Source organism: Pseudomyrmex gracilis, unplaced genomic scaffold, assembly GCF_002006095.1.
Source record: "Pseudomyrmex gracilis isolate BER0280 unplaced genomic scaffold, ASM200609v1 scaffold_79, whole genome shotgun sequence".
Lineage (NCBI taxonomy): Eukaryota > Metazoa > Arthropoda > Insecta > Hymenoptera > Formicidae > Pseudomyrmex > Pseudomyrmex gracilis.
Genome location: NW_018020663.1, coordinates 383,859 through 411,613, shown reverse-complemented (window position 1 = coordinate 411,613; position 27,755 = coordinate 383,859). Strand labels below are relative to the sequence as shown.

Sequence of the window (27,755 nt, the reverse complement as noted above, 5' to 3'; positions counted from 1 at the left end):
CCGAATTTAATTCATTAATTTAAAGACCTTCGAGCCCGAAGAATCTTATTTTTCTTTATTATTAATTTGAAAATTTTGTTTGTTTTTAGAAAATTTTTTCAATCTAAATTATATTTTATCAGGATTGTGGGTAAAAAGGACACATATAAATTATCAAGTCTTTGTTTTATTCAATGTACTCTTTAATGAAATATACGCGTACGGAAGGTATATCTTTGCTCTCCAAACTCTCATAACTAACTAACTAACTAATACAGCTGCCGCTGTGCGTCACAAGTCCTTTGTGACTTACTTCTTTCTCCTTTCTATCGTGCCCCTGTTTATGTAAACACAAACCTTGGTTAAACTAATTAATAAACTGCAAATAAGACGGAGATTAATTTTTGATTTCATCGCCTCTCTTTGAGTCACGGCAACTCAAACATATTTAAATTGAAATTTATACGACCATGAGACGCTATCTTGTGTCTTGAAATTAAATCTTCGAAACTTATTTCACATGCGATAAATCGACGCAGCCGGTGCGTCTTGAAACGTTGAAATCGACGATCTTACGCGACGATCGCCGCTCCCGTCTTGCGCAGATACCGCAATGACGATACCGCGATGTACCGATACAGATCTAAGGTCGAGTGCACGAGGTGGCTCTTCTTAAGGCGCGGTTCTTTATCATCCGTAGAAACGAGCCAAACAACGCCAGTCAGTAAAGTGTCACGAGCGCGGCGACAATGTCGCACTTATTATACATTGCGAATAATTGGCGCTGGCACACAATGTCGGTGGTGTCATCGCACTTGACGGCGCGATACGCAATAAGTTTCTAAAAAGTGACGGAGCAACTCGCGTGCGATCGATCGGCATGCATATAATCGATTTGTCTTAATCCGCGAGAAAGATTGAATTAATCGTTGTTGTGTTCGAGCGATTTCGTGCGCCGCGACAGAAAAGTTACACGGCGCGTGTAACGCGGACGACAACGTCTCCCGATAAATCTCTCGTCTTTCACCGAGATAAAAGTGACGAAACGCTGAACAAGATATAAGATCCGTGTGATTTAGATCCGTCTAGCATTTGGATCGTTCTCTTCGGAGCCGGTGGCGCGTCAGCGCGATGCAGGTACAAAGATAAACATATAGATATATATATATATATATAGATCGCGGTAATAAATATTTACAAAAAAAAAAAAAATTATATTAACAAACTAAGTTTTCAAAATAGCCGCGGCCTCGTACTTTCCATCTGAAAAGATTTCACGTCTGTTTCGAACATTCTTCAAGTTTACACATCCGCATTATCTGCACATATAATCTCCCGTTGCGAAAGCGCAACGAATTTTTGAGAACCGGCTTATCTATACTCGCGATACTGATTACGACAATCACCGATAGATAAGAGATTTATCGCGCGTTTCATCAATAAAAAATGATTGCGCGGCCCGTCGTTCGCGTTTCGTTAACTTGGAGCGTTTGTTTGCTCGCACGTTTAAGGGGGATTATTATTGTGATACAACACACCTCAAAAGTATAATACCTAGCTGCGCGCGCGCCTGGATTCATTATGCGTACTTTTCATTTTTCTTTCGATGCGCCTAACTTTTGCAAGTGACTGTCCACACAGTGTTTTGTTTTGTGTATACACGCACTGTGGATGTGTTTCGTTTCGTGCATATGCGCGCATTTATCCATAGTACACGTTACGTATACTGTAGATCGTGCGCGTATATGCACGAAACGGTATGTGTTTTATATCGCGTCTGATCTTTCGCGTTTTGAACTTTAAAACGCAATATTTTGGAAACCGCGAAGCTAAGCTTTCTTGAAATTCACCTATAATATAGTAATTATAATACTTAATAACATTATTACTTTTTAACAACTTTCCTAAATTTCGTTTTGACGCCATAGTGCGAAATATGCTTTTCACAGCAATTCTTTCATAAGATTTTGAAAAAATTTATATCTCGACTTTGGTGAAGCTGAGCTCGTTAAAATTTTTACATATTGTACATAATAATGTTATTTACACGTAGTAATTTTTTCAAAAACTTCTTAAATTGTTGAAAAATCACAATAAGCCCCTTAAAGTGACGCGCGTGTCGACGTGAGAAACGCATTCGGTAACGATTCGCGATGGTGATTCACATGTATTAATTAACGCGATCGATTCCGCGTAGGTGTTCCACGCAAAAATTCACGCATTTCAATTTCGCCGCCAGTTTTCCGGATAATACCGGTGACAAAACAAGCGAGCGACTCGAGAATGCATTACGAATTCGAAACCGCTGCGAAGAAGTTTCGATCGAGGAGAGGAATACATTTCGTTTTTTTGCACTCGGTCGCGATTGCGCGCGTCAAAGGTGAAAAAAAAAAAAGACAACAAATACTTTGCGATTCCTCTTAGAGACAAAAAAAAAATGGCTGAAAAACGTAATTTATATTATCGTTAAAAAGCAATTTTCTCATATCTTTTCCGCGATAATCGATTTGATTTCACTTTAAAATCACACGCGAGAGTGAGAGTGAGTCAGGTGAACGCGATGAATCAGAGCGTCGTCGGGAGTGATTAAAAAACGCGAGAGGCGCATTTGTCTAATGTTAATTAAATAAATATTTAAACAATTGTGACTTAAGGCTCGTGAAAAATTACCAACAAGATATGTATAAGGCCTTACGAGCTATTCTCAAGATGTTTTGAGTAGAAACTTGTACGTGTATATATATACATACACATGTAACGAATTCAACTTGTAAATTTTTACAAGCGAGTGTTTTTTTTGAGTTGAAAACTCAATTCTTAAAATCATACGGGATGCCGGATTTGCATCTCACATATGACTGACCCCGGATACCTCCCTAACTAATTTAAAAATTTTTTAAAAAAATTTTAAACCGGGGTCAGTCATATGTGAGATGCAAATCCGGCATCCCGTATGATTTTAACCCCTTGGGTACGGATTTATTTGAGAAAATATTTGCATATGTGGAACGGATATAATTTTTGGTTTGACGTCTTAAACACGTCATCCGCTCCTAGGGGAAAAAAGTGAATGACGTGTCTCAGACGTCAAATGTACCCAAGGGGTTAAGAATTGAGTTTTCAACTCAAAAAAAAACACTCACTTGTAAAAATTTACAAGTTGAATTCGTTACATGTGTATGTATATATATACACGTACAAGTTTCTACTCAAAACATCTTGAGAATAGCTCGTAAGGCCTTATACATATCTTGTAAATAAATATTATTCCGCGAGGAAGAATAGTATTTTTTTTTTTTTTCACCTCTCCGCGACTACATCGAAATCGAAAACGCGCTGAAATGCGAGTTTCAGCTGCTTCGTAATGAATCGGTTGCGAAACTGTTTCTTACTTCGCTCCGAGGCATTTGCCTAAACATAAATCTACATAAATAAACGGGCGCATTTCGCTCTTTTCCTCCTCTTCCTTCTCTCTCTCTCTCTTTTTATTTCCTTCGATATTTCTTGTCTCGTCCAGGAGTCACGTCAATACTACAACATTGTGCGTTTCGAAACGCACGATAGAATTTCTTGTGTGATATATACGCGACGCACTCTCTTGTGTCTGACTGCATAAATACGCTGTTTTTTTTTTCGTTTGTCGCATATTGTTGCACCGGAAGGAAGTCTGCCCACACCACGCTGCGACCGCGTCGCGCTTCAATAACATCAACACCGCTTCGTCGTCGGTCGACCGTGCAACCATTTTTTTGCATGCGCAAAACGAAATTATTTTCCTCCCCAATGAGTTTCGCGCAAACAAACGCACGCAAAACTATAATTATAGGTATTGAAATCCCGAGATCTACGGAAATTAATTTTCAATGTTACGGATACACGATCGAAAAATCGCGCGACAAGATTTTGCGCGACAGAATTATTTTTTTTTTCCAACGAGTTTTGCGAAAACTAAAAATGAGTGAAAAATCGCAATTTCGAGACCGACGGAAATGACCTTTCTGTATAACGGGCGCGCAGAAAAATAATATTCTTTCGCAAGTTACAAAAATGTTTTTTTCCAAAAAAACTTTGCAACAATGCGAAACGGAATTCGTAATTATCAGTTTTTAAGAGATTCGAAAAAGCAGTTCGCTCTCTTGCCAGACACCGCGTAAATCGACAGAAACTGAATTTTCATCGTTGCGAAAAAAACTCGCGGAAAAACACACACCTGCGCTCAAACAAACCGGTATCGGCTGTGGTTCGAGTTTCTCTTGCAAATTAAATCCGTTTTGAGGTCGTTCGTTCGAAATTTTTTTATCTTTGTCGACTAAGTGTTTTTGTTGTCACGGGAAAAAATAATAATGTATCCGTTTTACTCGCATCACAACAAACAAGCAAACATTGATTATGAAAAAAATAGTTCACACTCACAGAACGTATTTTTCACTGAGAGACTTGGTAACGGACAAGATGCGAATGGCATTATCGCGTTTACCGCGCTCGGATTATTGCGCGGTAAATCGTGATCGTTTAATCTGTGAAATCAGAATTTCACGAGAGAATCACGGAAAATGGGCACTGAATCATAGTCACGCGTCAAGAGGATCGTGAATTTCTGCGGAAAGTTTCCCACGGAATCGATGTCGTTTCTTCTGCGGAATACGCGTGAATAAGAGTTGCCGTTACTCAGACGCGGATTCGATCGGGAAATGACCACAACATTTCTCTCTCTCTCGACGCGGAAGGAAAAACGATATATGGACCACGCCACGTCATGAGAAGACGCGCGTAGGAAGGAGTTGCGTAGCGCGCTAATCGCGATGATGTAATCGATGAAAATCGCTAATTGCAAACCCAGAATAGATCGTGCGGATAATTTGTTGAAAGTTCACAGAATTTTTATTAACAACGAGTTAAAAAAAAAAAAGTAAATGTGCGCGACAGAGCGTGAGTTCCAATCGATATTAATTTTTACGGTACTTTAATATAAATTGTTTAATATAAATTATTAACAAAACAGAAATTGATTAATAATTGTAAATTAATATTAATCATTATAAAATAATTGTTTAATGCAAAATATACGCGTATTTAATTTGAGACATTACAATAAAGCTATTGATGAAACACAGACACACACACACACACACATATACACACGTAACAACTGAAATGTTATACGTAAAGCGCAATAGCGATCGTTATCTTTTTAACGACTTCCATTCTTCAAAGCTGTCGACCACAATTAGATTAAACATATCCAGTTTCCGATAAGAAGCTACCTACGTTCTTCCCGTCGAGCGTAATGCAACGTAGCACGTAGGAAGTGGCAATATCTTGTTTAAGAAAAAATACATTCGCGTCGCGAATATACGCATGTCGCGGCGCTATTTGCGATTCGATCGGACAACTATATATATGCGTTATCAGAGAATTTGTCCAATCTCACAATGTGTGCCGATTAATTATTCCCATTCTCGTAACTACGCGTCAACAAAACGTTGCTGTGAAATTTCGACTTTTCTTTCTAAAGAAACTAAAGTTGACTTCTTATTTTTTTTTTTTCAAACTTTACTCTCGCTTTAGAATTTAAGAGGTTAGATTAAGACAACACTCACCCCTCACCTTCGCTGGGCTTGAGAGGTAAACGAGCCCCGAGCTCGATTGCGGACGCCAGAAATGTCACGTACAGATCCGCCGCGTTTTTCCACAACTTTTTCCTGCAAAAAGCAGCGTTAGACGCGTTATCTCTCGCGCTGACATAATTTTATCGAATTAACCGCATATATGTAATCACATCAAGTAATTCCCCTGTTTACGAGATTTTCCCCGTCCAAAGGAAGGAAGTTAAGTGACATGTGACGCACGTTATCGGTATATCAAGGACGTTGAAACTATACTACCGCGGAAGTAGACATTGCGCGATTGCGTTTTGCTCAACGCGCGATGAAACAGACCTAAATATGTCGAGAAGCTTCTCGGTGCGATTGCGATCTAACATGTCCTCTACGTTGAGATTGTCGATCTTCAGATGCACCTCGTACTTCGTCAGATTCTCTCGCTCGAGCACGTTCATGTCGAGGACCCTGTAGCGAGTTTCGTAGGTGTGCTTGTTCAAACCCACGATCTCCAGCTAAAAAAAAAATTTTATATCGTCCTGCGTTATTCAAACACGGCGCGATCATCAAATTAAAATCATCTCACGACGATGTGATAATGTAATTATTGCGTCACCTGGAAGTACTTCTGATCTTTGGGCGCGACGCCATAGAGAAAACCGTGATGGTCCTTCTTGCTGTACGTGTAATGTATCCACGACGGGAGATCAGGGGCGTTCAGCAAGGAGGGTTGGTAGGAAAACTGATCGGAATATCCTGAAAATTGAAGCGATGCAATTTTCACTTTCGATATTCTTCGACAGAAAAAATTAAATTTATTAATAAAAGTAATAATACCGATAAAAAAAGAATCCTTTAATTTGAACATTTTTAGTAAAAATATTCTGAATAATAATTAATACTTCAGATTTTTTCAACTTCAAATTTGTGTTATTTTCGTAATAAATTGAAAAAAAAAAATAGATGTGTATCTATACGTATCTGTAGATAAAATTGATTGATTATATCCAGACGATTATATATCTCGTTACGTGAAACAGAATCACCGTCTCTCTCATAAGTGAGAGACCCCTTCACTTATATCTTTCTCTCTCGAAATGATTAATCGATTCAAGTTTAAGGATAAGAAATGCAATTTTTCTCACACGCAAAGCGTGAAAGTCCTTTGGATCTATGGAAATATATGGTGTTAGATAAGTTTCGCGGCTCGTATCACGTAGGCGCGGTGAATTAGAAAGTACCGCGGTATGCGACAATGTCGATCGTAAGGTCAGCGCGCACGGTCCAGCGAGTAATTGCTATTCGCGGCGTGTCACGAGTGACGTACGAAGACGTAGTTTAATTTTGTATTGTGAAGTGGGTTAACGGTGTATTCGAGTTTTAATTATAGACCTAGACCTAGACTAGGATAATATTTTTTGCGTTTTAGGAAAAGAAGGAGAGACAAACGAAAAATCGTATAATTCAACACAATTTTAAAAATGTTTGTCTTTTTTTTACTTCTCATTATTTTGATGAAACAAAATATTACGTGTTATATATTAAAATAAGATAATAATTTACATATTTTTTTAAAAAAGATACTTTTTTTTTGTATAACAAAATTAATCTCTTAGGAAATTTGTCTGCCGATTCTCTTGATAAAAAGTCTCTTACCGTCTGCGCTCCAGTCGAAAATCTCCGGTCTAATGGGAATGACAAAGACCTCTGTCATTAGAATATTCTCGGGAGCGACGAGGCCCATCAATGTCACGAAGAATATTACGCTCGGATGCATGATCGTATCTGAAAACAGGGCGACATCTCGACACATTGTCGATAATACATCGAGATAAGATTCTATAGTCATGTTAAGCAATACGAAAAAAAAAAAACGTCAAGACCCATGAGTGAAGATTCAAAAATCAATAAGATAGAATTTATAATAAAGCACACGGAACACATAAAAATCATGTAGAATTCATTAAGTGGAAACATTTTAAACAACGTGAAATTTTGGTCAATGAGAGCATATACAGAGTGTCCAAAAAGTTCCGGGACGGTCGAATAACTCTTCTTTTGAAGGTTCAAACTTTTGTTTTGAAACATTTTTTCTCAAAACGCTTACTTGAAGAGTTATTCAATCGTCCCGGAACTTTTTGGACACTCTGTATATGTATATATATATATATATGTTTGTGTAAATTTTTGCACGTGAGTTTCGAATTGAAATTTCAATTCTTAAATTCATATAGGATGCTATTTTGCATCACGTATACGAGAGACCACCCCCCTAACTGAAACATTTTGTTCAAAAATGTTCTATAAAATACAAAAATAATCTCTACAACAAAGAAATTAGCGAGAAGAGAGAGAGAGAGAGAGAGAGAGAGAGAGAGAGAGAGAAAAGCGAGATGTACTTTTAAACAGAGATATATATATATATATATATTTTTTTTTTTTTTAATACTTTTCTCTCACAACGTGCGATTTTCAGAAATTAGCACATTGACACGCCAGTTGATAACATTTCGTTGGAAATTGCACGCGATCCGTCTGACTGAAGCGACGTGACTCACATTCTGTGCGGATAAAGTGCAAAGACCGCAATATATTCTCCGATTTTGCAATTATTGCGCACGCAGCCGGGGCGACACCGCGAAACGATTATTTAAGCGTGGGAACGAAGAAGCGTGTTCACGCGCGTTTCCGACCTGAATATAACTCCTCTTCGCGATCGGTCGTGTTCTTGTTGTAAGAGAGTTTTTGCAGGAGTATAGCATTAGTTCTAGTCAGGCGGCAACGTCGAAAGCTTTTGTTTTCCTTGACGCAAGATTCAAAAACTTTCCGCGACGATCAGGTATCGCAACTTTCCTATCTCGATCGAAACTTTGATACGTTTCGCACCGCGTTACAATTTCACGTGTTTTCTCACGTTAATGTTTTGTTCCCACGTATATTTTATCCTCCCATTGTTGTAACGACGCACCGCTGTGGTGTCTTGTAATATTTCTTACTTCTAACTCAAAAAAAAAAAAAAAGAAATACATTGCACAACATATCATGTGTCACTGAACTTGAAATAACACATGACCGAAAAGTTTGACTCAAATTTGTTCACTTGTGTTACAAGAGAGTACGTCAGATTTCAACTTACTGTTCTTCTTCTGAGCTACAATATCAAATCACACGTATTGTCTCAACACGAAAATCGTCTGATCAACATTTCGACGATCAAAAAAACCTCACGACCGGATGATATCGTTTAAGTTTCAAAAAACAAACTATTTCGAGCATTGAGAAACACGTCGGAAAACAACCTCTCGACGCGGTTGAATTTGGTCGACGGGTCGCGAGACGCGAATCGATCGTCGTCGAACTCCGGTCAAGAACCGGGAAACTCTGTCGTTTCGGGATCTATTCTCGACGTATCTCAACGCGCACCGCCGCGTCGCGTTCTTGGTTTTTGAAAAAAAACGTCATGCGATTTCCCGATGCAACATCTTCGTCGTCGTCGTCGTCGTCGTTGTCGTTGTCGTTGTCGCCGCCATCGCCCTCGTCGACGTCGTTCCCGTCGCTTCTCTCGCGTCGTCACGGTCGCGCCTGCGTCATCGACTTACTACGCGAAACGCACGCACGCACGCACGAAAGAGCCACCGCACACGTGCCGCGCGAGGTGCTTGCGCGTCCACGAGAGTCACATCGTCCTGATGCGACAATGCATGCGACCGGGTCAATGCGATGCAAAGTGCGCGCGGCGACAAAAAAAAAACGTCGTCTTGCTCTTTCGTGGTTGAGCAAACCTTCCGATGTGCTCGCGTTCGCTGCTTGAAAATCGTGAAAATGAATGTTTCTGGTCGTCGCTCCGGTAGACCGGCGAGACGTCGCGACGAAACGGGATGCTACGGAAACAGCATCGGGAGAAAAAAAAAAAAGCCGGGAGAACCGGGAGACTCCGGAGCGTGCAAAAGCTTCTCTCGTTCACATGCGCAGCTGGAATATCGTTTCTGACACGTCGTCAGGGCCGTACGATGGGGGATGCTGTTTTCAGAAATTTCATCATCCAACACACACAAAAGTCTATCAATTAAACAATATATTAATTTAATAAATATGACATTTTTATTTTTACATTACAAATCTTAAATGATTTGAATCGAATTCAAATATGCGGAGATAAATTTGAGATAAATCAAATATCTTCGAAATATTGTTTCTTTGATTAGCATATATTATTCTATTGTAGGTTACAGAAATATTCCATCGCGAGAAATGTAAAATAAGACTGATCTGTGGGAGTTACGCGTGTGTATCAAAAAAAGAACAGATAAAACAACAAGATTTACGTCTGTTGGAAGCGAGGGATGTAACAGTAGCTTTTTATTTTCGTTTCATTATCTCCGAGCTATAATAAATCTCCGCGTACACACACACACATACACACACAGCATTTTGTCGTCATAAATTGTTTCGGTTCGTTACAATCGCGCGCAAATTTATCTCAACACGTTCACGCGCTAATGATATTATGACGTTTGTTGATTCGACCAATTAAGCATTTCCACAACCACAATCTCGCTTTCGTTGACGCAATTATTATCGCCTCTCAGACACGTCGCGCGCAATGACACACTTTTACCAAAAACTACTTGCTTTCCGTTAATTTATCACAACTCTCCTATTGCGATAAGTAAGTATCGCGTCGCGGTCGAAAAATAAACGTCGCCCACAATAAACGTCAATGGAAAATCCAATTGAAAAGCGAAAAAGCGTGAACTTAAAGAGAGGCTCTTTTTTGTTGTTGTTGTATCCGCATTGTATCTCCTTCGCAGAAAAATGTACAAAAAAGATAATGACAAAAGCTAAAGCTGTGCATGCGCGTGCATTTTATTGCACGAGCGGAAACCGATGATATAACTAAGCGACATAAAAGCTAAACGTTTATGCTCGGCGAGGTTTTCCTCTTTTTTTTCTACTTTTGTTACACGGAATATTTATCGTTATCCGGCTCGTATATAAACTATAAAATACAAAAGCTCTCTTATATATATATATATTACAAGAGCTGTGGCAACTTTAGCTCCTATAAAATATCGATCTTCTATTCTCTCACGTAGAAAAACGACCATGGAAAAATTGCCTTCTCCCCCCTCCCCTTTTCGGGAGAAACGTCGTGATAAAAAAAAAAAAAAGAAAGAACACACTTGCAGTTTTATTTTTATCGCATTTTCTGGCCTGAATAAAAAGTAAGTTGAAGGACAAAAAGAAAAAAACAGCGCAAAGCTGAGGAAGAAAGATTTATTTATTATTTTTATAAAAAAAAGATTTATTGGCAAATTTAAGAAAAACTACAATTGAACACATTGAGAATTTCAATGCGTTATTGCGCGCGTTATAAATTACAAATAAACAAGCAGGCTATTCGATGACGGATTTTTTTTTTTTTTTTTTTTTTTAGCAGATTTACGACGACGTTTCCCGAAGAAATTCATCGAGATCGATGTGGCGTCGCTTGTTCGATTACGAGATTCATCTGTGAATCCCGCGTATCGCCGCGCGATCTCTACGACAATTTCCGAATTGTCATCGGTAATTTCCTGGCGCGAGATAATATTATGGGAGAGAAACTGGGAGAGAGAGAGTGTAGGGTATGTTATGTGCGCGCGGCCGTCACGATAACGATTATCGGTGTGCGTGCATAAAAAGCTCTCACACAGCTCTCTGTCGTTCGAGAAGTGGTCAAACGATACTCACCGCTATATAAAGTATCGATCTTCTGTCGATTGACATTGACACCTGGTCGCCGATATCACGGTTGCGATGCGATCACCGCGCGCGATTTTGTACCGATATAAACAACGGGATATAACCGCTGTCCCGGTTTTTTCTCATTTTCTGAGTCACTTGCTGGATGACTTCGTTTCTCTAATTTGTGTGACTGCAACTCTTTTCCCTCTCTCTCTCTCTCTGATAATTATAAAAATTTACATCTGCATTCTCGGTAAAATATTTCGAGTAAAACATTTGGATAATGTAATGTAAAATACATATAGATTAATATACACACAGTAATTTATCATTCTTCAGCTCGTTGCAATTTAATTGATGTAATTTTCATTAAGAAATTGAGATGCTTTGTAAATTACTATATTTCGAGACGCAACTTCAACGGGGCGTAACAAAGTTTCGTCTGGGTAATTTTTATCTCAAATTTTTTTTTTTTTTTTATTAACTGTACGTGTAACAAAAATTAGAAACAAAATGAAAACGGAGAGTTCTACAAGAAGAGAATAAAATCAAGTGCGTGTTCACGAGAGGACAGGTGAGGGGCTCAAACTCCGATGTTAAGAATGAATTAATTTAATAATCAATGTTTAAANTTAACGGCCATACAGAGCCAGTGCAGGATGTTGTGCAATAATTAAATAAATTAAAAAATTTATTTTAGCTTCAAAACGTTTCGACTTTTTATTGAAGTCCTCATCAATTGAATCAGGTTACAATAAAGAGCAATAATTAGAGAATTAATTTATTGAATTAATTTATTGTAACAAAAATTCGAGGCTTTCTGTGCAATAAAAAAATATCGAGATTCGCGCGATCCAGGACCTTCCTGGATCCGGTGATGGAAGATCGTGACACGTATCGCCTAGCTCGAAATAACTCGAATTATTTGTTTGTTTTTGTTTTCAGAAAACGCCCGAAAGAAAGTGAGAAGGAAAAACAAATTGCGCACACTTTCGAGAATCGAAATGTCTTGAGAGAGACGTGTCAAAAGATTCGATCCGTCTCTTCTTCTCATCGTCGTCGTCGTCGTCGTCCGGGTACCCCGCAGGTGTAACCCGCCAACGACAACGCGCGTCTAGTCACGGCACTGTCTAGTAGTAAGCGTTGACGTCAGCGGTAGGCGTGGCCTGCGATCGGCTCGCGCCGATAGAGGGATATATTTACCGCGCTCACAACTTTTCTCTCTCGTGCGCGCAACGCACAACTCGACGTAACGCGACGCGACGAAACGAGAAACCGGGAGCCTCCTCTCCGCGCGCGCGCGCGTTTTTTTTTTTTTACTCTCTTTCCTCCGAACTGACAATGTGTACATATTCGCGGCGCGGCATTCGTCGATCTCGAACGATGCGTCGCGCGGTTTACGCGACTTCCTCCCGGCGCTGCTGGGGTTGACACTCCTCAGAGTTTTTAAATCGTCGTCGTCGTCGTTATCGTCGAAGTGCACGGTGCGTGCAGAACGCTCGATCCAACGCGTGTGTTAGTATAATTTATTTCGCGGCGCGCAGCTTGTCGGCGGTGCGCTTTCCCCGAAAGGATCGTGCGACGAGAAACGTGATCGACGAGGAGCACAAGCCGCTGCTTCGGGAAGAATCGCGAGAGGGGTGGTGCAAGAGAAAAGAAAAACACAGCGAATGAAGAAGATAATCGACTGAGTTGCGAGAAGCAGAGACACAAACGACGAGAATAAGAAAAAGCTGTAGAGAGTGCGCGAGGTGCGGTGTGTGTGCCGTGTGCGAAGAGAACCTGAACGCGAGAGGCCAGTTGTTGGCGTGTGGTGCGGGCGCAGAGTAGTGTGTGCGAGTGCGTGCGGAGCGAGCGACGTGCGCGCGGCCGCCGCCGCCGCCGTCCGATCGTCGCGCGGCTGCCGCGGGTGCTGCTGCTGCCAGTGCTCGTCCGTCGGCGTTGTCGTCGCCGTAGGTCATTGTTGCCGTCATCATCGTCGTCGTTGTTGTCGTCGTCCAAGTACCAAAGTCAGTGCGGTGCCGCGCGACAGGTGCGCCCCTGTCACACATCTCCTCGTCATCGTCGTCATCTCTGAACGAACAAACACACTCGCGCAATCTGTCGATCGACGGTGCGGGGGATTCTCGCATCTCACGATAATCGCGCCCTCGGCGAGCCAGAGCGAGACCAGTTTTCCAGAAACAGTCGCGTCGAGAACACAACCGATCGTCGTCGAGAGAATGGCGGTCAGCGGCGTCCCGATTCTGCTCATCACCGCGAACGTCGGCAGCATCTTCGAGGAGGTAAATTGTGAATAACCGGTGCGCGATTGTTGTACGCGGGTACAATACATGTGCGTTTTCAATATATGGGTATACGTAGCGAGGCGCGGCCGGTCCCCCCGATCGATCGATCGCGCTCGTCGATTTTTTTGCACGATATTATTCGGCCGCCGCGACACACAACGACCTACTTGCCCGACGTCGGTCGGCGCCGATGCCGCTCTCCTCGTCTCGCTCGCTTCGGAATACCGAAGTTGTAGTCCGCGAATTTTCGTGTATTCGTGTATAGAGTATATATGTATATATATATATATATATATATATATATACATACGCATATATATAGAGTAGCCGGCACGCGCGCGCTTTCGTGCAACACGTGCCGATTGGTTTTTTGGCTGTTCGCGGTCTCGATATTCAGAAAGTCGAGATTTAAAAAGCCCGGTCTCTCCGTTCGAGTTGAAAACTCAACTTTCTTCCCCACGTTTGAAAACTTTTGTATTTGTTTCTTTCCTTCTTTTTGTCGTTAAATTAACGGACCGTGTTGATTTGTCGGAATTTGTCTCGTTGTTTATTTTGCAATTGATTCGAAGTTTCTCGAATCCGCGCGTGTTCGATAATATTTCGTCGCGAAATTCCCGGTTCGAAGAAAGGGCTTTTTCTCTCGGAACGTAACGTGCGATATTTTGAAAGTTGAAGATTTGTGTGCAGGACGATTTGAACTTTGATATTGCTGTATCTCTAAAAACATTTGTGATAACTTGCACATATAGTCACTTCGATAGTGTGTTTGCTTTTTTTTTTTCTTTTTTTTTTTTTATGTAATCGACACGTGACAAAGTTGATTATTGGATCAATTGTTGTAGATGTTTCTTATAACTGTTTCTTTTCTCCATTATTGTTGCTCGACGTCGCACTTGTCGCGTGTGTGTGTGTGTGTACGTTAAGGAACTTACGGATGCAATATGTAAATTGCCGTGTAATTTCTCGCGCGTAATCAACAAACTACTCGCGCGGTAATGTAATACCGCAAGATAAATCATTAGCGGAATTATGTAATTTTGCGAAGTTTGCGAAAGAGATTGTGTTTACAACATCCGCGACACACACACACGCGCGCGCGCAGTCGATGGGATCGTCGGAAAAGCGAAACGTTTATTCTCGTTGTTTTCCAACGGAACTGAGAATTGCGAAGAACTTTGCGAAAAATTGTTAACGTCAAAAAAAAATAAAAAAAATAAAAAAAAAATAAAAAATAGCCTCGCATTTCTAGAATATCTCATGTCTCACGTGCTTACTTAATTGTCGAGTTTTTAGAGCGCTCGCAGAGAGTATGCAAATATTTTTACACCAATAAATATCACGTGATATGTAAATTCCATCTCGGCGATTTTCTGGATCAATCCAGTTTTTCTAAAAAGAAATACGTTTCGTAAGAAAAACAAAAACAAATGAAACAAAAAACTTAAAAGTTGAAAAGAACGATTCGAGTCGGGCGCCAATGTAGACGCGCAATCCATTCGTCAAAGTGTCAATTATACACGCGCACTTTAATCGAGAGTTAATGTTCTAATTAATAATATCGAGGAGAGGATATTTCTGGATACACGCACGCCCGATATCGCGAAGGAAGGGATTGGGAAACATCGCGTGGCCGCGATACCGCGCGCTGTCGTTTCGCTTTCTCTCTCTCTCTCTCTTCTCTCCCTCTCTCTTTCTCTCTCTATCTCTCTCTATCTCTCCTATTGACATTTTGTTGATATTTCCGTCGTAGTCTAATTTTCTCGCGTGCTTTATCGGCTCGAACCACCTACGTGCTTCCTCTGTTTCATAGCTAGTTAATTTCGCGCTGTGACTATCAACGCCTATCAAATCGATTATCATTTGTCGATTTTGGCCATTCATTCGTGCGAAACGCGAGAAAGAAAGAAAAAACCACCGAGAGACGCTTTTATCGGAAGCGCGCAGGAGAAGAGGAGAAGGGTAAGGGGAGGGGGGAGGGGGGGAGGCGTGGAGATGCGCGAACGCGATATCGTCGATATTATCCTTGCTCTCGCGCGTGTGTTGTGACGTTAAACGGGATTCTATTAATACATCCACGCGCCGGCGAACATCTCATTAAGTTTTTTCTTTTAAGTGCACGAAGTATGAAGGATTACGCGAGATTGATATCAGTGATTTTCCTTGCAGCCTAGTGTCATGCTAAAGATATGGACGGAGGAATTTTTATCCGTAAGTATTATCTTTTGCGAGCTCTCTTCTCTCAAGCAGCGACGACAACAAAACGTTGTTCCGCGCGCGAGATTTCGCCTTTGCCGCCTTTGACGTATACGATTTTGATCAGACTTTTCGTTTCAGACAATCTCGCGACTGGATCCGAAGTTTATAGCGCTGCACTGCCAAGAAGTAGGTGGAAAGAATTACGAGCAGAGCATGAGACACGTTGAAGACTTTGTTAGGTAAATTTCGCATTTGTTGGTTTTCTCTTTTAATTTAGATTAGGGGGGAGAGCTCTCTTGTGTGCGACGCAATCGCGTTCTTCTGACCGATATATGTGCGCCTTTAACAACTTATTACGGGAATAACAAACAAAATTTACTATACAACTATCGTGGAGTAATTTTTTATTAAATGTCAGCCAGATAGCGAAGCGAGTTTGCGAAAGAATTTAAACTGAATTTAAAGAACACAAATAGCAACGCAAGGTATTAAAAAAAAAAAAAAAAAAGAGAGATTTTGTAGAGATATTTTCAGAGGTCGTGCTGTTATCTTATTAGTAAAGCTTCTTGGAAGGTTTCCACGAGTTGCGATATTCGGTTCTAATTAAATTATTGACAGAATTCTCTGTCTCGTCTGTTTAGACTCTTGTGTAAACTCGTTTCTACAAAAATATCACAGCGACGTCGTGTCTACGACAACGTTTTTTCATTTTTGACTCCCGTAAGGGATCAATGTTACGTCAACGGGATGGCCTTTGATATATATATATATATATATATATATGTATCAAACCAAATCTTATCCGTCTATCTCTCTCTTTTTCCATCGATATCGAGTATATATGCTTTATAACGCATAACCGACAGAAAGGGATAAAAATAGATGCATCACGCACGGGTCCGTGGTTGAGTGAGTCACTTCAAAAGATAATTTGATTGTATGATATCGACAGGGGAGAAATGCATGTATGTAAAAATGTACATATATGTACATAAAAAAAAAAAAAAAAAAAAAAAAAAAACCGTTGTTTGAAAAAACCTCTTTCTCTCTCGACGGGATAATTTTAAGGTCACATAAAGCGCATATAGATTTAAATAAAACCTGTATATTGTGTACAACTATTTTAACACATAATCACCTTGCACACACGAATGTTGTTTGCAGATTACTTATGTCGTCGGAGGAATTGAGGTTGTTCGACAAAATTAGGGTATTTCTTGACGAGGATTACTCATCCGCCGAACATTTCACAGTGAGTTTGCGAAACGCTGGCTTATATTGTTCGATTTGTGTTGTTTTGTCTTTTTGTCTTTTAAGCGCGAGATAATTAGTCTCACATCATCTCTGACGGGATCTGTTTTTAGGCCCTAGGAAATTTTTACTTCGTGCACGAGTCCTTGACCGATGTTTTGTTATGGGATTTTAATGGTACGTCGCGTATCATTTTTATATTTCAAATTAGAGCCTTGCCTTGCGCAAGAACGATATACGTTCTTTTTTTTTTTTTTTTTTTCTCTCTAATTACCTGTGTGTGATTATCCCCGTGTGCGATTTTTAGAGTGTACTTTTGTACCCGTAAACGGGAAGGAAGTGCATTCGGGCAACATAGAAGCGGTCACAACCAAAGAGAAAGCTAAGTTTCCTCAAGAATTCTTTCCCGAATGCAAGTGGTCCAGGAAGGGTTTCCTGCGAACGCGATGGTGCGTCAGCGGGACGATTTTTGATCTCATAAACATACATTTATTTCATGACGCGAGCAATTTCATTGCTATGGAGACGGTGAGAAATCTTTTTACGAGCGTTGTTGACTTTTACGCGCGTTCTGATCTATCTTTGATCTTTCTTGTATCTAACAAAAATTGTGTAATTCTCTCCTTTGCAGTTTCCATCGGTGTACAGTAAAACGCGCAGAAGAGCGCTCGAGCACACGTTAGATAGATTTCATAACGACAAGTATCCAAATGTGCCGTATTTTTTATTTGGTGACTTTAATTTTAGAACGGACACAGCAAGTGTAATAAAGGTGAGATACATCTTCGTCGGAGTCGCGATAAGATTTATAAATAAATAAATTGTGAGGAACGTAACGTGTATAAATTTTGGTTTAAATTCAGAAATTTATTACTGTTACGTTAGTCACGCGCAAATAAATTGACAACTAATGTTATTGTTAGAAGCAATCTATATGCTTAAATAGCATTCTTGTTTACGATCGCATTTCTGTGCGTTATACATCTGTTATATTACGTGTCAATCGAGAACGATGTGATATTAAAGTCCAATATATTACAGCACTTTAATTTGTCTTTAATAGAAACTAACAGAAGATACTCGAGAAAGGAGGTTATCGAATAAAGGAAATATTTCAAAACTACAGTTTCACAATAGAGACGACGATCTTATTTTAACGTTAGGGAAAAAGGAATTTTCACATCACGAGCATCAGAACGTTTTTATGAATAATGGCGGTGAATGGGTGAGTTTAATATCCGCTTATACATGTCGCATGTGTGTCATCTATCTGATATTATAAATTCATTTCAATTAAATCTCATATGAATAATATTGAATTAATGTACAAACTCTTTTTTTTTTTTTTTTTTTTATAAATGCAATTTATAACTATTACGCAACGATTGCGAATATATAATGCGAATATATAATAAATGTTGTTAATATTCACACGCAGTTGCGCGAGTATGACAAAGAGCTGGGGGACTTTGATGGAAGGCTGTTTGAGTTCCCGATCACTTTCGTGCCAAGTTATCCGTTTCAAGAGGATGTTAACGAGCCTATGAATTACATGCAAACGAGAGTGCCGGCTTGGTGCGACCGGGTTTTATTGAGTCCCTCTGCTAAGATGCTAGTCCAAGATGTATGTGTTCTCGTGTGAAATTTTATATATAATTTCGCGATCTATAACGCGGCGTTGGGATCCCGAAAGTTTTTGTGTTTTTTTTTTTTGGTCAGTCTAAAGCGATGCTCGCGTTCCTTTGTGCAGATAGATGATTCCGAGGCGATGGAGTACAGCATAATCGGCCCGACTACGTGCATGGGCGATCACAAGGTAAGATAACGGTCTTTCGATTTAATCGGTTATCGCTCACATTTTATACAAGAGACAAATATTGCGTTAGTTTTTATATTTATTACGCTCGGAACATGTGAACTTACACTTCCTAGTTCTTATTCTGATGATCCATTCTTTCAATTATTATAATGCAGCCTGTTTTTCTGGAGTTTCGAATGAATCTCTAAGCACTAAGGTACCTATCTATGAACTGTCTGTCTGTTTCTTCTTATCTCGACTCCCGCGCGCCCTCTCGACTCCCCCTTCCACACATCTTTCTCACATCTCCTTTATATTCTGTTGGCATTTCGTTATCTCGGTAAGAAACACATAGGGGTTTGCGTTTTACTGTAGCGCATCATCACACGTAGTATCTCCTACAAGTATTTTATTCTATACATTTTTTTTTTAAACTTATTTATTTATTTATTTATTTATTTTTTTGAAACTTATTGTTCTCATCTTCATCATCGTTATTAACTGTACTTTTTCAATCTAGTTGCAAAACCATGCATTGACAATGCTTCTTGCATCTTTCGTGTGTTTTTTACAAAAAATGTTTGAACAACTTTACCTCATTATTATATCATGCAGAACGCAAAAAATATTTCGACAAAAACGCGACGATATAAATGTCACATACAACTATTGAACATATAAAATGTTGAACATAGACCGTGCACTTATACATAAAAAAAATATATATATATATTTACAGATATAAAAACTTTTTTTTATTGTGTAGCAAATTTATATTATTTTGCTTCGTAAAATATTGTTTGAAAAAATTGTGTCAACAAACTTTGCAGATTGAAAAGTACATCATTACGATACGTCGTTCCTCTTTTGAATGAGAGAAAAATTAGTTATTGTTTCCCCTTCTCTCCTTTTATATAGAATCTCACAATACGAGTCCTTCACATAGCGCCTTATCGTTCTCTCGCAGTGACGCACGATAATACATAAAGGTCCGTTACTCTTTTTTTTTTTTACCATTTACAGCCAGTCTACTTGAAGGCTAATCTCATCTCGGACGCAGGTATGATAGACTGCTGCAGCTTGTCACGTGTAACTGAGTTTTGCTTCCGAGTGCCCAACAATTATCTGGAGTTGTTGTCCATGTTGCCTGATTGCAATAGTTATGCTAACGCGCGTGCGAATTCTGTTGATCGTTCGTCTAATCTGTTGCACGCAGTACCCGTTAAGCATGATCCCTACACACCAGATAGTATGGACAGTCCGAGTCCGAACGCGCTTATTGCGTCCGGCGAAGTTCCGGATCTCGATGCGGATCATCTCGACAGCAACAACACCGCCGGCGGTGACAGCGTGTCGCCGGTGCCGCGATCGATTCACGCATCGATCACATCGAGACGACACGTCGATCGTGCCGTGTCGCCGGCGCTGTTGAAATCCCGTCTGGAGTTAATTGTCCAGAAATCGAAGAGCCAGAACGACACGGAACTCGAGGTTGACGCCTCGGACATCAAGCGCAGTCCTAGCGAATGCCATCTGCGTTCTTGGCCGGACGTCGAAGAGCCACAGTGGTGCGTGAGAAAAAACAGATGCAACAGCGACTTGTCGTGGCAACGTTCCCACGTTCTGACCCACGCCTGGATCCAGGGCAAGAGCCAGCAGGGTTATCACTCTTTCAGCAATTTTGGCAATCGATCATCCTCGAACTCGAGTCCGGATATGGTTGACGGACTGCCGCCGGCAGATCTGATCATTCCGCGTATCGCTATAATAAACGCGAGCAACTTCGAATCAAACGAGAGCTCTGTGTACTTCCACGACGATCGGTTGAGCAATTATTCGGAGAATAAGCTGAGCGCGTACTCGGACGGACGTACGAAGACTCTGAGCGGCGAAGGTGTCAGTTCGGACAAGACAGACGAGGAGGAAAGCAACAGACTGAGCCTTAGCACGGAGAGAATAATAGAAATTGAGGAAAACAAGTATTCAAAAGGTCACAATAATCCCGGCAAAGAGCTGCGCTTCGAAAAAGAAGACGGCAGTGAATTCATTGACGAATGCGACATGTGCAAGGAAACGAAGTGTCAGATGGTGGAAGTGCAAGCTCTCGTGAGAAATACGTCCTACGCGATGAATGACGCCGTTCTTAATAGGACGAGTGACAAATCGTTATTGAATATTTCAAATAGTCCCGTTCTCCCCGTTCTTGCGAACGAATCCCGTCTCAAAGACGAAAACTTGCGACTCGCCGAGACGCAGCTGACGACGGAAGGACAACCGAGTTCTCAGGCATCGCGGATTAACGCGAACAAAGCCGGCGCGAATCCGAACAAAAAAACGAGCGTAAACTCGGAGTATCCGAGAGATCAGGATTGCGACAGCAATGTGATAAACGTGTACTCGGACGTGCACGCGGATCATGGGCTGAGTCACGACGCGGAGATCGTAAGCTGCGAGAACAAACAGAGAACGTACACCTCGATGGACACGACGAGAAGCAACTCGGCGCAGGATATCAGTGATCACGCAGGAAACGTTAGATTAAAACTGAAAGCTTACAAGGTTACTGAACGATACAAGAGCGATATTATAAGGAGGCGGACTAGGTGTAGAAAATGTTGTTGCGTGGTGTCGTGAAGATGTTTGTTTGTTTTTTTTTCTTTTTTAGTCTGCATTTTAGAATCTATGTGTATATATGCGTAAACGATGTTCCTTGTTTATATTTATTGATACCGTTGCATCCCCGCGTCGAATCGATAATCTCTTCTGCCGGAAATTTATTGCGCAGATGCGTCTTCTCGTCGCGGAATAAAACTGTTGATGTTCTCCGTTCTAAATTTGGCGCGGATGCAGCGGTATGTATCGTTGCCAGCCGATCGGGACAGGGTGGGGAGGGAGATATATATCTTCGTTTTTCCACTTCCATAGAGTATTCCTTTAATAAGCTCCACTCCGCTCTCCCTTGTCCTTCGTCTGCTATTCCTCTCGACATGCTAAGTAACGATCGAATGATCGACAGCGTTTATACGCGTCATCGCTTAGTGTAAGTCAAATAATTTATTTTATTTTATTTTCTTTTTTGGACACAATGTGCGTAAAGTCGTTTAGTGCGATTTTGCGTCTACGATTTTTCGAGAATCATTGACGTGTAATCGCTTTGAGGAATCGAAGACGAATATAGAGAGACGCTTCGTGTATAATTTATTATTGTCGAAAGAAACTCTCGATGAGAAGTTTCGACGCGACACAGAAGAATGCAATTTTTATTTACTTGCGTTTAGCGCGCAATCGTGAGATACGAGTATTTCGTTGTACTATATATATACTCCACTTGGCATGTCGCGAGAGCCGACACCTCGATGTGTGAAACAGCCGCGTCTTGCATGTGCATGCGGTTACTCTCGACGTTCCGCGCATATTTCTTAGAAAATGTTCCGCCCCCCCCCCTCTCCTTTCCCCCATCCCAGTGATATACGAAACTGTGTGCGTGTTTGACGTTCCCCTCTCCCCGTCGTGTAGTCGTGTAATTTATAATCGTCAGTATGATCACGGTTACGTAATCGCACGTTATTTAGAGCGCGTGCGAATTTGAAGATAGTGATATTAGAGCCACACTGTACACAGACAAATACGTACAGACTGATGTAAAATCGTTACCAGTATACAAATACGATGCACTTATATACGCGAGCAGTGCTATAATAATTATTCTCCCCTATTACGTTTTTAGTTTGTGCAAAAAAGTCGCGGTCCCCCGTTATTATTCCCGATAAGATTGTTTTAATATAATTTTGTTTTTCACGCGAAAGTTTATATTACCTCGCAATGTTCTTGTCGTCGATAATTTTCTCTTACCGTTCGCGCTCGTACCGGACGCGATATTGTTGTACATTCTTTTATTGTCAATTCGTTCTTAGATGAATTTAAACCGATCGCGTGTGTGCGTATAAATTATTTTATTTATTACACGTGTGTGAGATCGTCGTTGTGTCCTCTCTCGCAATTGAAATAGTATTCTCGTCGTGTGTTGTTTCAACATTTTAACACACACACACACCGTGTCATCTCTTCGTTTGTTAGCGCGAAAGGATGTTATGGTGATATCGCAAAACTCGTCTCACAATGTTACGTTTCTCTTATTTTATTTTATTTTATTTTTTTTTATTTTTTTTTTTTTAGAACGTTACATACGATCGTATCGTATCGTCATACGTATCCGCGCCCTTGCCAAGGAGAGCTCTTATTCGTCGAATTTTTTACGAGCACGCTCGGAGTAGACTACTGCCAAAGTTAGATTCGTTGTAACTTGTTAAGTGAGAAGATTATTAATTTATGTGACGGATGTCGGTCGCGCGAGAAACGACAGACGAAAAGAAGAAGACAAATAAGAAGAAGAAGAAGAAGAAGAAGCGATTAAGGAGAATTGTTCCGTTTATTTTATCGTTGTTATTGCATCGTTGACGATCGTTCGGGAAAAATGTCATCGAGAGAGAGCCTCACCGTCGGTTGGTGTTACGTTATGTACACGAGCGAACATGCCATTACTTTAGTTATTCAAGTCGTAAAAAACACACATGGAAAGTCGCGTCAAGCCGCGCGCGAACCGGAATGGACATTTTTTTTAAACCGAAATGAAGAATTTTACCAAGAAATCCTCGGCGAGGAGAACGCGAAAGATATTCTCGAGCTTTACGTACTTGCGAATGTTGGCGCGCGTTGTTCCGCGCACCGCGTTTTTTTTTTTTATTTATCAGTGCTGCTAATTAACAATCGCCATCTGCGATCTGTTTCGTGAAAAAGAGATCGAAGACGCGAGAGCACGTTTAAAATTGTGTGAAAGTGATAAAATTATTTCACTCAGGCGGGCGAGCGTTGAGGAGAGATTGTCAATTTGCGCATTGATGAATCTTGAGCTCTTTTATATATATATATATATTTTATATATATTTTATCGATCTTATCCCGCCGCGCTTTAGCGAGAAACGCGACGCGCGGAGTAACGTGACCGATGATGATGATCATGATTTTGAGAAGGTATTCGGTTTCTGGAAACAAACGAAATTAACTCGTTTGCTTTTACGTACAGCGAACTTGCAAACCGATAACGCGCGTTTTTGCTTCTTAGCGACAAAAGATGATTTTGTAAATTTTCATCACGATGTAAATATTTCACACGTTGGTGATAAGAAAACTAAGAAAAATATACATAAAAATAAATAAGAGAGTAAAATATAGCCGTTTGTCAAAATATAGCCATTCTCGCGATGATATTTTACTTCATTATCTTGAGATTCTCATGTGATAGCGATAGTTTTCTTACATCAGCGAGTACAGCATCAAAATGAACGAAAAGTCTTTTTTTTCAGTCTTTGTGAAGAAGCATGAACGCAAAAATATGAAATTTGTTGTGTGTAATCGCACACAGGATATGCGTTAGCGCGTTACACGCGACAAGAAGCAACGCTCTGAAGAGTCAAATCAACGTCTTGCTCTCATGGAAAAGCAGCAAAATGATTGATGACACCGTCTCGCGTCTCTTCTGGTCGCGCGTTACGCTTTTGACACCCGCTCTGTGAGCGGGGACTCGTAAAAGTGCCGCACGAACCAAGCAATTTTTCAAACGGTTTTGAAACTTCGAACTTTCGAGGATATGAGAAAAAAAAAAATTGCTGAAATCTGCTGAAAGTTTTCGGACGAATACCCTCTCGAACTCTGTACTTCTCTGCGTTCGTTGAAGACGAACGATTCGCAGCGGGATCCGCGCGAGGAAATCTGCCGCTTCTGCATTATCCGTCAGATTCGCGAACGCGCCTTGTCAATCGAATCCCATTTTTGCCATATTAGTTTTTAAAAAGCGACGAGGGGAATTATCTGCGCGCCGAGCCGCAGTTTTTCCAGATTTTTTCGCTATTGTACTGCATTTGTTCGTTTTTATTTTCCGTATCGCGACAGGCTGACTATAGAAAACTGTATAAAAACTTCCCTGTCGTTTGTATAATATCGTGTAAATAGCTCACCGACGAGATATATTACACACATATAAAACACACATCATAATATTGCTTTATTTTATAAATATATAAATTTATTTTTCGTAACACGTGAAAACGCTGCTTCCTTTATTTTGTTCCTTCAGTTTCATTTCAATGTTCTTTTTTTTTTCTCTCTCATTGCGGATACGCTTCTTGTTGCCACGCAAAGTGATTAAAATAATATTTTTGATAAAGCCGCCGCGCGTGCGCGCAGCGTGTTTCCTCTTATTTTATCTTTATGCATTGTGCGATTGCTAAAAAAAGAAACCTACGAGAGAAAAATATTCGGACATGCTTTGAATAACACATCAGAAGATAAAAAAAAAATTGTAAAGTCATATGCAAAACAAATTTATGTAATTTGTTTTTATTTCTCGAGATTTCATTATTTTGTCGGGAGTTCAGCTCGTAAGAGGTGATAATATATCTTGCGCCCCGAAGTGGTGCGCAATGTGCTCTTTGTCGAAATTTCGGTTCGTTTTAAAACATTTCTAAAAATTGTTGAATATTATTTTGCACACCTGTGTGTGTGGTAATCGTCATTTCTAAAGTTACATATTTATTGCTGCGATATTTATCGCTTAATATGAATTTAAAAAACGGTTGTCTCGTGTCAACTTTATCGAGGCGTTTTTACTTCGATACTGAGATCGGTCTCTTTCGTATGCTTAAACCGAAAACAGCTGAGTGTCGCTAACGTTTATCTTAATGTGTGTCACAAGCGTTTGCAAATGTGTTAATTGCTACTGAATGGTGACTTTGCCGCACTTCCTTTTTATCTCAGGTACTTATCGATTACCGTTTCATATAGTGTGTGCGTGCGTGTGTGTGTGTGTGTGTGTGTGTATGTATTTTGATTTAATTTTACACTCCGCACGTTTTATGCCGCACTTTCAATAACCATCGCAAAATTTTCAATCGTGGGTCGCAGTACGGCAGATCTGAGAGAGAAACACGAGAGCGTGTAAATTTATAATCCATTTTTGTTATCTTAATTTTCTTGCGTATATACTGCATTTATTTATATATTTCAACATACATTAGTTCTTTCGATTTTTACAATATTTACACAAGTATTGCACATATAGAAAACAATTTTAATTACAAGAGATAATATCTATATAGTCTCTATTTATAGTAATAGGCTTCTTTTTACGCTTTTTAATTATTCAACGCAATTTAATGCAATTAGTTATACTAATTTGATACAAATTTGCATTTTTTAATATAATTTTACAAATACTTTTCTTATTTATAAAAACTCTTCAACAATGTAATTACGTGTATGAAATTTTTGCTTTTCACTTTTTATCTCTCACATATATATTGCTTTGATATTTCTCTTCTTAAATTGCTTCGAGTCACACTCTCTCTCTTGTTTATTTATTGTGCCATTTCTTGCGAAATGTGAAACGAAATTTACAATCGCCGACGTTGCGGCGGGTCGTGGTGCGATTGTTCAGCAAAAAAGAGAAGAGACACGGTAAGCATTGTCAAACATCAAATGGATGCATTTGTCTCTGCGATCTGCGCTGCTGCGTCTCTCTGTGAGTGCAGTGTCGTTAACCATGTGTACCTTTTAGCGCACTCAAGTTTTACGAGAGAAGCTTACATTAGTGTGAAAAACGCAAACATGCACTTGTTGTGCGCGTGTTTGATAGCTTGTGATCCGTCTGTGATAATATATCTGGGTTTCTTACTCGGATATTATCCGTATGGTTTTTATGTGTCTTATCGTATCGCTGTTCGATGTTGTAGAAGAGAATATTTCAACAGATATATATTTATATATATATATTTTCAGATTGATATATTGAAAAATTTTTATCATCGTTTCGCGTATCACGTTGATTTGTATTTTTTTTTTTTAATTTTTTTTATCAAGTTTTCGAATACGTGAGACGACAATAAAAATTAATCGTCGGAAAGAAAAACTTGTTGAAAAATTTCATTTTTTTCGAGAGAGAGTAAAGCAATAAGATTTGTACAAAGTTTAAAAAAAATTGTAGAAATTATTTTCAAAATGTTTTTTACGAACGAAGATTTGTGCTCGCGCGCGCGATGTGTGTCAAATTTCTGTAGAAGACGGCGTCGCGAAATTACGACGCGTCGATGTGTACACAAGGGCTTCTTGCCAGCAAAATGCATGATAACAGTTGTCACTTAGAAGGATATCATTCCTGGCCGCAGAAACGGCGAGGGAAACGCAGGAGACGGAGGAGGCGAGATCCGGGCTGAGAAGCAGTGACGTATTCAACGGTATTAACAACAATAACAACGCCGTAAGAACGATAACGAGATACGTGCACACCAAGCACGCGAACTCACCGGTGAAGATCTTTCGGGAAACGATGGTTTGATGAACATTCGTGCCCCCTCTGATGATGACGTCGCGTCGCAAATTCCGCAAATCGATTATTTGATCCTTTCGATATCTTTTATCCATGTAAAAAATCACCTTTGACGCTACTTTTGAAGATCAAAAAATATTAACGCGCGAGAAGAAATTATACATAAAAATATTAAAACTATGAGACGTATGTATATTTATTCCGCCGAGTTAATTTAACTTTTTATTCATTTTCGATTTTTTAAATTTACATTCTAAGGCGATCGAATTGCGGTAGCTCGCAATTTTGTTTGCATTTTGCTAAGAGAGAATTTATGTACGTACATATGCAATATTTGGAAAAAAAATTTATGGTATCGAAGGAATCAATCGCAACGGCTGAGATTCGCTGTTAATGATGAGCGATGAGAGAGAAAAAAAAAGTGACGAGTTGTGACACGCTCAAGCAAGGTCTCAGCCGCGCGACAGTATATATTAATCCGATCCACTGAATATTATATCGCGAATACACTGAAGCAAGCTACATTCCATTAGCGT

At 40.0% G+C, this 27,755-nt stretch overlaps 2 protein-coding genes and 1 long non-coding RNA gene across 11 annotated transcripts in view; 2 read left to right on the top strand and 1 right to left on the bottom strand.

The window, feature by feature from the left end:
* The window catches only part of LOC109855030 (epsilon-sarcoglycan), a 26,911-nt gene extending 14,990 nt beyond the window's left edge, over positions 1–11,921 (bottom strand). For 2 of the 5 annotated variants that reach the window (XM_020428803.1, XM_020428807.1), the window contains exons 1-5: positions 8,716–9,126; positions 7,236–7,364; positions 6,196–6,335; positions 5,919–6,094; positions 5,580–5,681 (exon numbers count right to left, since the gene is read on the bottom strand). In XM_020428803.1, coding sequence (XP_020284392.1) covers positions 5,580–5,681; positions 5,919–6,094; positions 6,196–6,335; positions 7,236–7,356 — 539 coding nt within the window. In that variant the 5' untranslated portion in view covers positions 7,357–7,364; positions 8,716–9,126. The other 3 variants (XM_020428804.1, XM_020428805.1, XM_020428806.1) reach the window with 3 other exon arrangements.
* The window catches only part of LOC109855032, a 29,927-nt gene extending 17,411 nt beyond the window's left edge, over positions 1–12,516 (top strand). For both annotated transcript variants that reach the window (XR_002250261.1, XR_002250260.1), the window contains exon 3: positions 12,252–12,516. This is a non-coding gene — a long non-coding RNA (uncharacterized LOC109855032). The remainder of the gene's footprint in view (positions 1–12,251) is intronic.
* Positions 12,517–13,211: 695 nt separating this feature from the next.
* On the top strand, positions 13,212–27,114 carry LOC109855028 (type I inositol 1,4,5-trisphosphate 5-phosphatase). Of its 4 annotated transcripts, XM_020428800.1 has the most exons (13): positions 13,216–13,591; positions 15,761–15,802; positions 15,929–16,029; positions 16,955–17,042; positions 17,155–17,218; positions 17,349–17,569; positions 17,673–17,813; positions 18,105–18,266; positions 18,480–18,665; positions 18,792–18,857; positions 19,016–19,056; positions 19,863–19,899; positions 27,059–27,114. In XM_020428800.1, the coding sequence occupies exons 1-11, from the start codon at positions 13,529–13,531 to the stop codon at positions 19,046–19,048; spliced, it is 1,167 nt and encodes a 388-aa protein (XP_020284389.1). In that variant the 5' UTR covers positions 13,216–13,528; the 3' UTR covers positions 19,049–19,056; positions 19,863–19,899; positions 27,059–27,114. The 4 variants fall into 4 exon arrangements, with proteins under 4 accessions (XP_020284386.1, XP_020284387.1, XP_020284389.1 ...); XM_020428797.1 differs by lacking the exons at positions 19,016–19,056; positions 27,059–27,114 and having other exon boundaries at positions 13,212–13,591; positions 19,863–26,657; XM_020428798.1 differs by lacking the exons at positions 19,016–19,056; positions 27,059–27,114 and having other exon boundaries at positions 13,212–13,591; positions 15,708–15,802; positions 19,863–26,657.
* Positions 27,115–27,755: the final 641 nt, after the last annotated feature.